Genomic DNA, 15,688 nt, shown 5'->3' on the forward strand with positions numbered 1-15,688 from the left:
CTTCCCGGTCACTGCCCTGCCTCTAAAAGCACATTCCCTCCACCTTCAAAACCTTGACAGAGTCTGAGTTAAAACAGCCACTGTCAGCACTGGCTGCTGGCAGCCTGACCCTCAGCTGACAGCAAAGCAGACAGTGCTAAAGCTTGCCTTTCTCCTCCCAGCTCCTGCTCTATGTATGTATTTGCAGGAATCATAAAAGCTCAGGCACCTTCCCCATCACCATTCAAGACATTACAGCAGCCACAGGAAAAAGCCTTTTCCTTTCTGAGGAAACTACTCCCTGCTCGTCCTCACTGCTGCCCAAATAGATTTCTGTAACAAAAGCCAATCAACCTCAGGTAGCTCCTGGAGGAGTCAAAGAAGACATGATTTGGTTAGGTCACAGTCTGATTGCAGCTATGAATCTGCCTAGATCCATTAGAACTCCTGAAGAAATCTTGTTCGCATCTATTTAGTAGATTATAGAAACAAATATGTTTCCAGCCAAGCAGTTTTAGAGGACTATTTCTCTGCAGACCCTTGCAAGGGAAGAATCCTCTGACATCACTCTGCTCAGGAGGGTCTGGACATACACTGCACCCTTTTGTGTTGCACCTGACTGATCCTTGTGCATGTAAAACCAGACACCCTCTCTTCAGAGGGGTGTCATTTTCTTCTCTTTCCCAGAGATTCTGGGGATGTGATCCAGCTGATAAATGCAGTCAGCATATGGGAGTCTCCCCGGAAATACAATAACATATCTCCAGACATTTCAGCTCCGGCAGCTCAGATAAATTTTACTCTGCATCCAGCCGTGGCCAGGACAGAAATGCCTTTTTCAGAGGAAGCTGATGATCTTGGCAAAACACATCCTCCTGCATCACGAGGGACAGGGGATGAACAAACCTCACACTGGCAGAACAAGGAGCATCAAAGTAGAAAGCTGCACATATCCTGGCAGCGATTTTTTGATGGGTGAACTTGGGGCCAAGCTGGGCAGGTTTGCCTCAGCCTTGCACTGCAGTCTGGGCAGCCTGTCACACCTCCAGACTTGTGATATATTCCCAGCACTGGCCCTTGATCAAACTCTCCTGTCATTTCCCTGGGCCAGTACTCTAACATCTGACCAGAAATTCCTCCTTTACCACAAGGAAATGACTGCTAACATACATAGAGTTAACCTTGCACATTTGTTAGTTATGGTTAAGGAAATGAGGCAAAAAATGAGGGGTTTTATGTCCACTGTCAAATCAAAAATGTCTTTGGTTTCTTTTAGGGAGGTAAAGGACAAGACATATTTAATGCTACATTGTTTCCCTTATGAAGCCCTATTTTATTCTTCTGTAACTTTGTGAAAGAAAATGGGTTAAAGTTGCAAGTGGCCGAATTCTCTGCTGCAGAGAAGTGGTAACTGACTTCTCTGTGAGCACCATGTATTTATTTACAGTTGAAGCTGAAATGGCACTCATCCTTGCAAGTGACCAAGAGATGTCACTGATACCTTCCACAGGGCTGGGTGCCCACCAGGTGGTGAACTCAACTGGCTTTGGCAGCACCCACCAAATGTGGGTGCAGATGGTGCCATGTGAAAGTCCTACACCTCTGTCTGAGATACCTTTTTTCCCAAAGCTTTAGATATTTCTCTTCTTTTGAGAACAAAGACAGCTTGCCTTGGCAGAGCTAACAGGTCAGGACGACCTAAAAGATGCCCTTAAAGGTTTCTTTGCTTTTAAGTGAAGTGGCCCTGCAAATGGCTTATTCAAGTGCCATCAATTTAGCAGAGGTTTTTTGAAGTAGAATTTTGTATTTCAGTTTCCCATGTGGGCTTATGCATTTCTGGTTTGTGCTCAAGGAGGAGGAGGCAGTTAAAAAAAAAGTGAACTGAATATTCATGAGTGGGATAAAGCAATATACTTCTCTTGAAGCAACAAAACCATAAAAAATTTAATGGGATTTGACTTTATCTCTTATAGTCTCAATAATCTACTATAGAGTGATTAATCTACTATAGAGTGATACTTTCTTTAAAAAATGCAAGATATTTCATTTTTTAAAACCCCTTTTCTTAGTTTTTCCTGAATTTGTTTTACTCTTTCTGGTAGCCAAATAAATTGATTTCAATAAAGCAGTAATATATTGTCTCAGTAATAAAGATTGGCAGAAAATTAGTTTAATTTTTTAGGAGTTTGAGTTTTTTAAGAAGGCTTTTCTTCCCTGAGAAATTTGGCAACCTAACTTTGAGCAGAGGGACTATAATACTACAAACAGATTATGTTTGTTTTTCTGGCCCCACTGATGATGTCTCCACAAATTTGCATTTTTGAAAGCAAATGTAAGATCCACAAAAGGGACCACATTACTTTCCTAGTTAACTACTGCAGCCACATCTGCGTCCCCTTCTCTCTAAGCACTGCAGACACAGGTGTCTTGCCAGGAGAGGTGATCAAGTCTAGAAAGACTCTGTGCATTGATGCAGCACCTCCTTATCTCCCCACAGACCACCTAATAGGTCTTGTGTTCCCACACATCCCTCCTCCTGTGTATCCTCTTACTCCCCTCTGTATGCACCAACCACCAGAGGCTCTGGAGGATCATGAACTTGGTGATTCCAAGCACAGCCATGCCAACCACCCCATGCATGCCACATGCCACAGCCTTCATCTCAAACTTCTCATAACCTGTTTGCCTTTGAGAGATGTCCCCCTCTGCTGAGTTTTGCTGAAATGTTAGTGCTTCCTGGACGACAGAATCCCAGGATGGCTGGGGACAGAAGGGACCTCTGGAGGTCAGCCAAGCCCCAGTCATACCCTGCCATGGTTCAACAAGCAGCTGGAGGGTCCCTGCAGCCATGGACAAAGGAAGCTCTGCACCAGCCACCTTCTTCTGTGTGCAAATTAACATAAGTTTTCTGATTCAGGAACCCATTGGCTGCTTTGTGCTGTCTTTTTAGGAAACCTTTCAGGGCTATTCCTTTTGCATAAGGATTGCATAAGATTCAACTTCCTAGGAAACTGAGCTAAAAAAAAAAATTAAAGCATAATGAGTGTCACAGCCAAGATTAGAGCCTGCAGGCAGGGATGTGTAAACCAAATGTGTGCTGTGGAGGAAGCAACAGTGTAACTGAACCAAACTGGCTCCTTGTGAGCTCCTGAGAATCTTTCCCAGATTTTAGACTTCTGATGAGCTCTCTAGGATTCAGGAAGGAGCAAATCTTAGGTTTAGTATCAGAACAAACAGAGCCTGGGCACAGAAGAACTGAAGGACTTGCTTTGATTTACAGACACTGTCATATCCTATGATAATTAATTTCATTAACAGGCCTGATATCAATCTCTCATTACTAAAGGAAAGTGTCAGAAACAGCAGAAATTGCTCTCATTGCATATCTGCTCCACCTAGACCAATACATACTCTGCTCTCATGCTGGCAGGACTGCCAGTGTCAGGAGAGCAGCTGCATCCCTTGCCATGCTGGCAAAAGGAGCCTCCTTACAGACCAGCTAAGGCAATGTACTGTGAAGCTGTGTGTAAGGAGCTCTGCTTTCAAGGATAAGGAACACTCTGCCCAGCAGCCAGCTGACCTACATTTACAGCTGAAGATGTAAAGCTGACCCACAGGGACTTCTGTCTAACCTACAAACACAGAAGGAGGGCTACTCAAGCAGACTGTGCCTTTTAAAACTATAAACTGAGCAGGAGGAGCAGCATGGGGACAGCCTTTTCCTGCTCCCACTGTAAGAAGCAGCCCAGTTCAATATACCATGGTAAGCCACTGCCAGCAGGGGAGCACATCCCAGGACAACTCCTACCACCTCAATATGCCTTGCTGCAGGGAGAAAAGCACAGTTTTGCTATGTGGTGGCAAGCAGAGTGAGCAGGGAGATGGCAGCCTGGGCTAAGCTGGGCAATGCAGGCCCTGGGGTCTCATTTCAGGGAGTAAAGCTGCAGCAAAGCCAGTGCTGCTGTGCTGTCTCTGCTGCCAGGCTCATGGCATCAAAGCTCACACAAGGAGCAGCACTGAGAGCCACAGCTCACCACGTGAGCAAGGGCAACCTTCAAAATACAAAGGGGACAAACAGTGCATTGTAGGGTTGCTAGGCCATAAAGAGAGCAGAGGAAGAGAGAGGCACCTTCCCCAGGCACAGTGGTGATAGTTGCATCAGCAGAAGAGAATCACACACATTTGGGATTTTTAACCCCCATCAAACAAAGTAGCTCTGTTGAGATCAGCACAGTGCTGCTCCACAGTGTATGAGGATCTTCACATTGGTATGAATCAGCCTTTAGAAAAAACAGGCTTCCACTTAATTTGCTGAGTCCTTCCCCCAAAACACTGATTTTTCTTGAACAGAGCATTCCCTGTCCCACTGTGGAGCTGCAAGGTCACATGACAAGGAAAGAGTACATCAGCTCTTTCCACTGCTACAGTGGTAAAGGAAAGACATAAATGAAGAACTGACTGTTATCACAAGGCAAAATTGCATATCCTAAGCTCACCTTAAGACAGGCTGTAAGTGTTAATTAAGCTACCTTACCCAAAGTTAAATTACATCACACTGTGTCATCCCTGAATGGCAGTTCTCTACATTGGAATTTTATGAGATAAAACCAGAGCAAGGAATAGCTCTTCTGAGCTCTGTAAATGTAAGTAAATAACCACGGAAGGAAATTATTAATAAAGCCTGGATAGAAAGACATCTCCCAGATTACTCAGTATTAATTTCCTTTCCATTTAATTTTGCAAAAATCTAACCACCTTTTATCAAAACTTCACACAGACAAGACCTTTCCTGGGACCATGCAAATGGCTGGTGCAGATGCAATAACCTGGGAGCCAGTGCAGCTGAACTGCAGCCTGGAGCAGGCACTGACTGCTGAGACACAGCCACGTGTCTTGCTTGCGACTCAGAGCTTGTGTTGGTGCAGTGGGTGTCTATATTTATCACACACTTGACTGGGTCATGGTTTTTACCTTGGTTCTCAGGTGGAAGTCACCTGCATATAGGAGATTCATGGCATTTCTGTGACATCCTGATGGAAAATGTGATGCCCATATATTGGAGCCAACATGGCTCATCAGCTTGAACAGAAACCTTTCCTGTTTTCATGCATCATACCTTTGTCCTTCCAGCCACAGCCTTGTAGTATAAAAGGGGGTTAAGAACTTAAGCAAATATTTCTTCTCTTTTTTTATATTAAACTTTGGTGTCCACCATATTAAATAAGGTCAAGAGGAATGAGGTTCGGTTTGCAGACCAAACAGGAACATTTAATATAAAAATCTAATCTGCTGTGATAAAACTCTTGTTTCCTGTAACGTGGATTCTGGAAAATAATTCTAGTCACAGAATCATGGAATCATAGAATAACCTGAGTAGGAAGATATCCATAAAGACTACTGAGTCCAACTCCTGGCCCTGCACAGGGCAAGTGTTCACTATTCCTTTGCTGAGAGAAGTGCATTTTCCTACCATGCTTTTTTCCAAGCACAATCCTTTCTATTAAAAAGGTTGAGGCAATGACTGTCCCTGACAAATCTTATCAGTTCAGCAAGTCAATTCCATATTTTACTCCTTACAGATTTCAGCAGGTTCATGATCAGCAATGCTTTTTGGCCAAAGGTAGGCCCTTTTTACTTGTAGGAAATAGACATTTCTAATCATTCAAGGAAGATGGACTAGAAAAACATTTCAAAAGTGATTACAGGATTCAACATCATAAGCCCCTAAACCACTTCTAAAAGCTAGAAGGTCAGAGGCTTTAAAGCTGCTTTTGACAACTTCTAAATATTTTACCCTAATCTTGAGCCACAGCAATTTACAAGAACCTGAGGAGATGACAGACAGATCATTCCACAGTAAGGAACAGCCTGTCAGACATGATTTTTGTTAGTGACCATCTCCTCTAAGAACAGAAGCATTGACCAGCATATATTCCATGTGGCAAATTACATATTCACTAAAACCTATACAGTCATCTGGATTTATGAAACATTGCAGAACTCTCTCAAGGGAAACCAAAATAAGAAGTATATAATCCTTCTGTAGTCTAGCCTGAAAATTACATGCCTGTAACAGCACATGGAGTGTTTTCCTCAAAAAATTCTTCCTAAGAACCAGCTGAAAAGAGAAGCCAGGTATGCTGGCGGAACATTTTCTACATTAGCACTAAAACAGCAAATTAAATTATTATATAACCTTTAAAGTCATCCCATCCTCCCCCCACCCCCTTTGGTTACCTATGTGGGGACCAATTTGTTCAACTTTGTGCCTTCTACTAGCTCTCCATTGTGAGAGCCAATTTTAGCCTAGACTCCCACAAATTGCCACATTTTAATGGCTTCTTGACCAAAGGAGCAATGCCCATCTGGACACACTCAGCCAGCCACATTTCATCAAATACATGACATGATGGTACAGAAATGCACCATCTGCTTTAGGGTTTAAGCTTTCATGTTGTGCCCACCTTTTGCAAAAGATTACGGGGAGACAAATCTTTGTGTCCCCTTATACTCTTATATGGGGTCATGGGTGAGTCTGTGCAGTTTTGCCATTTGCTGCTGCTGAAGGAGAAGCTGAAACTACTCTGGGGGTGCTGACAGTATTGCAGTTACAAGTGGCCACACGTTGCTGTCTTACTGATGAAACTTTTCCAAGGAGTCCAGCAGGCTTTCCCTTCCCCTGCCCCCTGCTTCCATCCTGCATCTCCTTATCCCTGGGAGGTTCACATGAGCACTGTGAGGGAGGAAACCTCTTGTACCTGGGGAGGTAGAAGTGTACATCCACACATGCTTTGTAAGCACTTCAGTTTACATTAAAGGCACGAGCTGGGTATAATCATTATCATTTTGTGATAGGAACACCCAGAAAGGTCCCAGCCACTGTCTGCCCACTAAGATCAAAGTGGCTGCAACAGCTACACCATGAAGGGAGGACATGAGCTGCTCTGGAGAGGTCCTGTCACCCATCCATCTGTTACAGCTGTGGGTGTAGAAAACATGGTGTTGCCTAGCTCCTGTTTTCTCTCAGACTGCAGTGCTCTGCAGAAAATAATGAGCAAACTTCAGCAAGCTTTGCTTTCCAAGACGGTATTTCCATGGAGATATTCCTGAATGTCTCCAGCTGGTGTCCTGGCTATGGATTTAGAAGTTTTGCTTCTAAAAGGTATGATAAATAATGTGATTAAAAGCAAATAGGTTGTCTTTATTCCAAGGGATGTGTGCATCAGACTGATGGGTTTTTTGGTCATAGAGATTTCTCACAAACAAAGAAATTCTAACTTTGCATTGCTTTCTAAATTTCTTCTCTGGTTAGTTTTTGTCTATCCCTGCATGCCAGGCACCCTGGAATCTGGATTGTACACCATGGAAAAGCCATCCTCACATAGTCTGTGAAAGAATGGAATTTGCTAGTGGAGAAAGAGCTTTCCTGGCTATTTCCGGTGTGATTTGGAACATGAGGAGGTTGCTGGCTCTGCTGCTGGGTGCAGCATGCTCCAAGCCTTCAGACTGGAAAAGTCTTGGAGTTTTCCAGTCTGGAAAAAACTTGGAGCTACCTAGGGTACCTTCTCCTGGTAGTGTCCATTCCCTTACTCAAGACAATATTTTGCTCAGAAAGCTGAGATCAATTGTTAGGTTCTGTATTCCTTGAAAATAAATGCCTTACTGTTGCAGAAGCTGCAAAGCATGTGATCAAAGGATGCCATATGGGCCATTTATTAACAATGAAAAATGAATGCACCATTTGTCAGGCTGTAATTGAAACGGAAGAACAATTCCAGTTTTCACTCCCACTGTTGATCTGGCTATCTGTATCACAGAGCATAAACAGTTTCTTGCCTTATTACTTCTAGCATGAATCCACAGCACATAAACTTTACACATGGATACTGAGAGTAAATATTTCATGTTATGACTCAATAACATGCTGGTATATATGTAAGCATATTGCCTACCAGCTTCCTACTTACATACATGTTAATGGGATTATGTTTATATACATATACAGAAAGAAATTCACATCCAAGCTAACCAACCAACCAACCCAACAAAGATAAAAATAAAATCACTGCAGACAGTTTACATGTCATTCTGAATTTCAAGTGTTTTAAAACACTATTGCAATTTGCAAGTCCACATTCTAAATGAACATGTTGTAAGAGCATTGCATAGAAGCCATTTTAAACTGTCAAAATACAAATCAATGTATTTCCACTCCCTTAACTCAGGTCTTAATCTAAAAACAAAACATTTCCAGATAAATGCTTTCTTAAGTCAAAGAATCATAGTTTTCTCTTGGTTTCATTTCTGCAGAATTGCCAAGTACAATCATTAACATAGATCACAAGCTTTATATTTTCAGTCGCCTCCTTTTCTACTTTTCTCCATTTTCTCCCCTCAAAATAAAATGCCTAAAACTGCCCTTAACTTTTATCTACTTCAACAAAACTGAGAAACTTGCACCATTTACAAGGCTGAGGGAGGCAATTGGGGCGCAAAGCACCACACCAGACTGAAAGCAGAACAGGAAAAAATCTGCTGTTCTGTTTTGAGGGTGCCTTCAGTCATGGCCTTCCCACTGCTACAAGCTGAGGGCCAGGCCAGGAAAGGGCAATTCATCCCGTGTGACTGATCCTCATCCCCCGCCCTGCCACAGGGCCCTGAGCCACCCTTGCTTCTCTGGGACTGCTCAGAGGCCACCAACACAGCTCAGGCACAAGGAGCATTCCTTGGGTATCCATTCCATGGTGCGCAAAGTAAGGCCACTCTACTTTTGGCTTGACTGACAGAAATCACAAACATTTTGCCTGTTGTGGCATGTAGAGTGATGGCAAAGGCTCAAAAATAACTAAACAGCCTTTATTCAGCTCTTTCAAGATTGCTACTATCCTGGAACACCCCAGCAGCACATGAGTAGCAGGGTTTCAAAAAGCCCTTGAATAATCAAGAGAATCACTCATTCCCCTCCAAATAAATTGCATCCTACTTAGTGGCAAAGCTCCATTTCTACCAAGGGTTACCTTCAATGTGTCTCATTTAAATCTTAAACCAGCAAAATTCACATCTTCACTCATTTTTCCTCCCCTTTTTTTGCCTTTTCAGTATTACAACTATAACAGCCACAGATTGCAGCTTCACAGATGTGTGTTTGACATGAATACAAAAAGCTTCTCCAGGAGGACAAACAGGTACTGAGCTGGTATGTCAATACTATGTTTTTCACATTTGTTAAACTTAAATCTTAACCTGAGATAAGCTCTAATTCAGATTCCACAAGAAAATCCCAGGAAATCACAAACATATCTATAAAACTAGGTATAAAACAGCCTCATCTTCCATATAATGACAGAGCCTGTGATTTCTGGAAGAGATGTTTGGAATCCAGTGAGTATGAATGTCAGCTTCCTGTGGCTACCTTGGAAGCCTCAGTCAGCAAGAACAGGAACAGGAATGGTGCAGAAACAGAAGAGCAAGCGAAAACATAGTTTAGACTATTTGCAGGGCCAAAGAGATGTTTACAATACATTTAGAACCAAAGTTTGTCAATGCTACCAGGCACAATCGCACAAAAGTCATACTAAACCATATTTGCTTCATCATTTCTCATTAATACAAGATCCTAATTCACTCTCATAACCATAGGTGGTAACAGGGCCACATGACTTCATGGACTGCCATTCCACTTGTCATGGGAGCCAGTTCAGAACTTATTTACTACTGAGCTGAAACAGAGATGGAATTCCTCCAAATGAGGCCTCCACTCTACCCCACTTGGACATAATGGGGAGACTCCTCCTTACAATTACAGCAGCAAATCAATGTTCATGTCTCTCCTGCACATACAAACTTGGCCCTCCAGCTCTGTCCTCTTCCCAGAGTACTCAAAGTAACTTCAAAGCACAACTTCCACACAGCTTGGAAGGGCAGCTGTGGTGCAGGTGATTCCAAGAGGTTATAGCCAGCCCCATGCCATCCATTTCTGATTCCCTAAGGAATCCTTTGCATCCCAGTATGGTACTGCGAAGCTATTCCAGCCAAGGCAACTCATGAAGCTGCTCAGTTTTCTCCTTGGCCCTCAGGAAGAAGAATGAAGAAAAGCATCATTGCCATCAACAGTTGCGCTACTCACAGCCCATGAGTACGCGAAGTTCTAGCTGGGGAAGTCTTTGGGGACTGTGTATAGCTTTAGCCAGCTTTAATTTAATATTTTGACTCAGCTCTGAGGAAGCTACATTGTTCCTGCACTATGTTCAGGAGGGATCTGTTTGCAGAAAGCACTGACACCCCACTTCCTGCACCACCTTTCCTAAAAACCCCCTACGAATTATTAAAGAGAGATATTTTGAACAAGTACAGTGATAAAATGTTGCTTCCCAAAGCTATCAAAAATAGACATCTTCAAACTCCCCTCCAAGTATCAGGGGGACTGCAGGCTGTGAGAGTGAAACTCAGGTTATTTAGTATAATTTTTGAAGCAGCAGGTATGATGCAGTCTCGGGATTAACTGCAATCTTTGTATATTATAGGACTGCTGCAGTCTAAAAAGCTGCATTCCTTCATTCTGTTCCAGTGCTGCTGATCAACCATCAGTCCCTTAGGTAGCAATGTTTTTGGGGGCTCTTCAGAAATGTTTATCTGTAGAGTTGTTTGCAACTGATGTAGGTGCAATGCAGTATCCTGCCACTTTGAGCACCACACACTTTGGGGGCTACATTAATAACATTCCCTTTCTTTGCTCTGTCCTATTTTTGCTCTGTGGCAGAGCACAACTTGCAAAACGATCCATAGCATCAAACTTAACAGAAGTTACCCTTAAAAAAGAAAGGGCAGGATTAATCAGCAATTTTTAGAAGACTTGAGCAAATATTAGCAAGCAGCTCTGGTATTTTGAGTTTCCACTAGCAAAATTACAAAATCAAAGAAAACATTTTAATATCAACATCTTGCAGCTGCATTTTGCTCTCTCGTGGCTAAAAGCTTAAATCAATGTGTTGCAGCACAGGAAATAACCAGACTAGGACACAAACACAGTGTTTTAACTCAGATCATTGCAACAGTTAATCGAGCATTTTGTGACAGCAAGCCATTCACCAAGTACATTTCCACATAATTAAGCAGCAAACGAGACAGAGTCCACAGCAGCCTCACATTTAATTGTGTCAGCAATCAGATCATGAAGCACCCTATGCATACAGACGTGGCTATACGGACCTGGCTTTCTGTACTCACCGTGCAGCAAGGCATGGGTGTTACTCTGCTCTCCCAACAATCGCTTCAGAGCCCCAGGCAGAACAACCTTCCTCTCACTCTCATCTCGGGCAAGTCAGTGCTTCTGGAAGGTGGCCAGGCAAGATCAGATTCATCAGCCAATAAAATTGTCTAAAGCTGCCGTTCCACAGGAGACCGTTCCTCCGGCTGCAGCCTCAGGAGCAGCCAATAAAGGAGAAAGTCAGCATCAGAGTGCAGGCGAGCATTTTGCCCCACACTGAGGGTCTGCTTGTCAAAACTCCAGCTTTCCCCTGCCTGTGCTGCTGCACACAGTCATCCTGCATGAAAAACAACTTGCACTTGGCTTGCCTGGCTAAAATAGGTGCACAGCTATTCTGAACGCTGACAAGGGTAAAGGAATCAGTCAGGCAGGTGCCTCATGAGCTGGGAAGCAATATAGTGACATTTGGAGTCATGGATTTGTGCTGCTAGAGGGGTACCACAGCAGACCCAACTTTTTGTGGGCACTGGGAATTACTGCTCACACAATGTTGCTTCAGTTGAAGACAGACAGTTCATGGGGGGCAATGTGGAGACTCTGAAAACCTTACCCCTGCTTTATCTCCCAGAGCTGGACCTGCTGCAGTGGCTGCGGGAAGCCATCCTGTCCTCAGCCCCACGTGTTTGTCCTGGACTTCATTGCCATTCAGAGGAGCCCTTGATTTCACCCTGCCAGTCCTACAGCAGCAGGAAAATATCCCAGTGTGCAGCAACACTTCACACAGCAGCTGTCTGACATCCCAGGATCCTTAGGGCTTGCCTTTCCTTGGAAAAACCAAAAAAGCTAATAAAAAAACAAAATCAGTCTTACTATGTGTTATCTAACCAACAGTAAATCCTAAAGGTGACAAGGCATTTGTGACAGTTATGCATGAAAGCAAGTCAAGAAAGACCTTTGGAGGTATTTACTTGTAAATTAACAATCTGAATAAGATCAGGCCTCTGTATTATCAGTCTGAACACACAGAGTTTGACAGCAGATAACACATTTTCGTCACAAAATCTTAGTAGAGAAAAAGCACAGGTGGTCTCTGCACAGTATTTTACTGCCTTGCTGGCATTTACCTCCCCTAACCTCTCAGACATTAAAACTATTTGGATTTGTTTCCTCAGAAATCTTGCACCAAGGTGGTTTATCTGCAAAGCTGAGTTGCCACCCAATCTGACAGCAGCCCTGTGAAATCCCATTCTCAGCAACAGTGTTTTCAGTTTCCCAACACAAATGAAAAGCAAATACCATCCAGACTTCACCGGTGATGTTACATACCCTCACCTACACGTATTGGAGGACAAAATTGTCTGTAGCGCAGACAGCCCATTGGAAGGCTAAGACTTTGCAAAAAGCTACATTGCACCTTGAAATGGGAAGGGATTCTTAATGAAAAAGCAAATGATTAGGAAAAAAAAGATTAGAATATGAAGATTGGAAATTAGAATAAATTAGATATTAGAATAGGGTCAGCAAGACTGTCATTAACAATAACTGGTTTTCATTTTCATGTGCCATTGCCTTTAAACTCCTGGTTTATAGGGATGTAGTTTTACATATTTATGAGAGACCTCTGCTCTCTTTCTAAATATTTATGTGAAACCTCTCCTTTCATGCTGGTACTACAGCTATTTGAAGGACAACAAGCCGAAGATGCATCCCCCAGAGCTCTGAAGTCTGTATTACACTGGAGGAGCTGGAAAAGAGGCTCCTCAGAAGCCACACTATGATAAAATCAAGCAGCACAGAAGCACAGCCTGACTGAATTCAGCAGCCTGGACTTTGCACTCTGATCTTGAAAAGGGAAGAGGGTCCCAGGGAGAGTTGGCTGGGTAATGACAATCACATCAATATGGCTACACTTTGCTACTACATTGCTACTTTATTTAGCAATCTTGTCATATTTATGCTTCTGTACACTTGTCTCACACCACTGCTGCCTAATGCTCATTGGTTTAGTGGCTGTAATGTCATGTCCATGTTACTTGCTGGTTGGCTGTCATGCTATCAGGGTTTTTAGCTGAGGTGTGCTAAATTAGCAGTTCTCATACCATGTTTGGCATCTGGCTTTGTCCTTGCACAGTGCTTATTCCTCTTTGTTGTATCCATTCAAGGACAGTATATAGTCTATCTTGTTCTGAGGACAGAACATTGTCTTCAAAGTAACTCTGTAATCTGCAGGCCAGGGTTGTCCAATTCTTGTAAGAGTACAGCATGCCCTTGTTTTGCCAAGAATTGTTCTACAGAAAAGCTGCACATGCAAGCCTTCATGTTCTGGATTTTCCTTTGATGTAAATTGGAATTGACCCATGTCAATTCACAGAGGCTTTTCTTCCAGCTGGGGCTCTTCTGCTATCTCTGTAAAACACAGGGCTCCATTTGGAGCCATGGTGCACTGCCATATTGTCCATCCAAGGGCAGCACTGGGCAGGGAGCACACACCAACCTGAAGGCAAGTACATGCTGAGGGCTCCCTCGAACAGGGCCTTGGGTCTTGGAAAGAGGCTTGTACAGCAGTAACTTCAGAAAACAGTGCCTTGGCTGCAGAGAGGCAGCCAAGCTGGACATACACTTCCTCAGAGCAGCTGGCTTAAGGAAACCATGGGACACTTGACAGCAGGTGAGGAGCCTCCTTACCTCTGGGAGCAGAGAGCACAACGCCAGCAGCAGGCCAGGACCCACACCAGTGACACACAAAAGAGGGGGACGCCAAGCAGGTTCCCAGACCAGTCTGCCTCCAGGAACTTCTTCATTTTCACACTGCTGAAAAACCCATTCAGCCAGGCAGCTGTGCCAGTGTCCCATCCCACTGGCAAGCATTGGGTTGATTTAGGCTGGAAATTGTGCACATCGTGCTAAAAACCTGGTGAACACATTCATTTGCTTCTTCTCTGTGTTTGGAGTGAGGTCAAACTGCACAGAGAAGTGCTGCTGCAGGGTTTGGTTATCACTCATCATAAACTTTAGTTCCAAGACTTAAATTCAGTAACGGAGAACATTTTCTAAGCTGCTTTCTGCACATATTTGAGGTGATTTGGGCTCTAATTAATTTGGAACAGGGCAGGGAGTTCAGAAATTTTCCTTTTCTCTCTCTGACATCTCTGTGTCCCACTTTAGTTTTAAAGTGGTAAGGCACATCTAGATTAAGGCACTAGGAGGGAGAAAGAAAAGAAATCTAGCTGAATTAGAGATGGCTGACAGTGCATTTCATCAACCCAATTGTGTACTCAAAGCTTTTCAGAATCCATAACAAGAGTGGCCATGCAAATCAGTGAGTCATTGCAACAGCTGAAGGGGAAAAACCCTACACACACACACACAAAAAGGAAAAAAGTAAAAAAAAAAGCAGAACTCTGCTTATCTGCTGAACCTGTTCAGTGAGGAGTTTCCATAGTATGTTTGTGCTTTGCCTAGCCATAGCCCATTTTTATTCTCTTTAGCCTTTCACATTTCTCCTTTGTGAACTAGGGTGTTCTTTCTGGGAAAGCTACAGCACTTTCTTACAGTAGGACAGCCCAGCAGCCTGCAGGAAGCCTATGACACTTCAAGGAACCAAAGTGTATATTTGTAGTTAGAGCTAAGGCTGTTAAATCTGCTTTGGGCTTCTCTATAACACAAGATCAAAAGCTGCTTCCCTCTCCCCCATCTCTTCCAGCACCTGGATGTACAGCTGGCATGCACATGTCCCCAGAGAGGGGGTTGGGCAGTCTTAACCTTTTAACAGCAGTATTCTGCTTTTCTATGTTTTATGGGCTCAATATTTGCAGAGTTCCTTAATAGTTATTTATTTTTTTTAAATATATAGATGTCCTCAGTGTTAAAAGAGAATATATTGATTTTTGGGAGAAAACTGTTTTGCACTCAATCCTTCACACTTACTCTGATCACAAAGGACAGCAGGATGCTGTGACTTTCTGTAGCTTCACCTTTTCTAGCAAGGAGTGACGAAAGGCCATATATATATGAAAACCAGTAAAATAATCAGAAGAACTCAGATTGTTTTTGCACCCACCTCAAGTCTAGGCAGTCCTCCCTTGTCAGGACTCCAGAAACATGGAGAAACCCAAGTGCAATATGCACCAGAAAACAGGCATTGATCCTAGAGTACACTAAAGCAGCCTGCAAGAGAGTAAGAGAAAATTATTTCCCTGTGAATTGTCTACCCCTGTGAGAAGTGAGATACCCTCTCTTGGAGCAGGCAGGTCAGCAGGCACAGTAACCAGTGGTCCTGCTTTGAGGGGGAAGGCTGCTTCTGAGTGAACAGAATGTGGAAGGAGAGACAAGATCAAAGACTTGGTGTTGCAGTGCTCAGCTCTAGGTTGCTTCACACAGTCCTACTCCATGAGCAGCCTGTGATGAGCAAAAGGGATGAGACCAGCTCCGTCAAAGCTGGGAGATTTGTGTGGCAGGTACGTGTAAAAACAGCTTCAGTGTATGGTTCCTGTGATCTCTCAT

At 43.4% G+C, this 15,688-nt stretch overlaps 1 protein-coding gene across 1 annotated transcript in view; it reads right to left on the reverse strand.

The window, feature by feature from the left end:
- The window catches only part of OSBPL5 (oxysterol binding protein like 5), a 172,066-nt gene extending 160,763 nt beyond the window's left edge, over positions 1-11,303 (reverse strand). The window contains exon 1 of the mRNA XM_064714826.1: positions 11,206-11,303. Within this exon, the coding sequence (XP_064570896.1) occupies positions 11,206-11,220 (15 nt within the window). The 5' untranslated portion in view covers positions 11,221-11,303. The remainder of the gene's footprint in view (positions 1-11,205) is intronic.
- Between the last annotated feature and the right edge of the window lie 4,385 nt (positions 11,304-15,688).

This window comes from Zonotrichia leucophrys, chromosome 5, assembly GCF_028769735.1.
Source record: "Zonotrichia leucophrys gambelii isolate GWCS_2022_RI chromosome 5, RI_Zleu_2.0, whole genome shotgun sequence".
NCBI classification, from domain to species: domain Eukaryota; kingdom Metazoa; phylum Chordata; class Aves; order Passeriformes; family Passerellidae; genus Zonotrichia; species Zonotrichia leucophrys.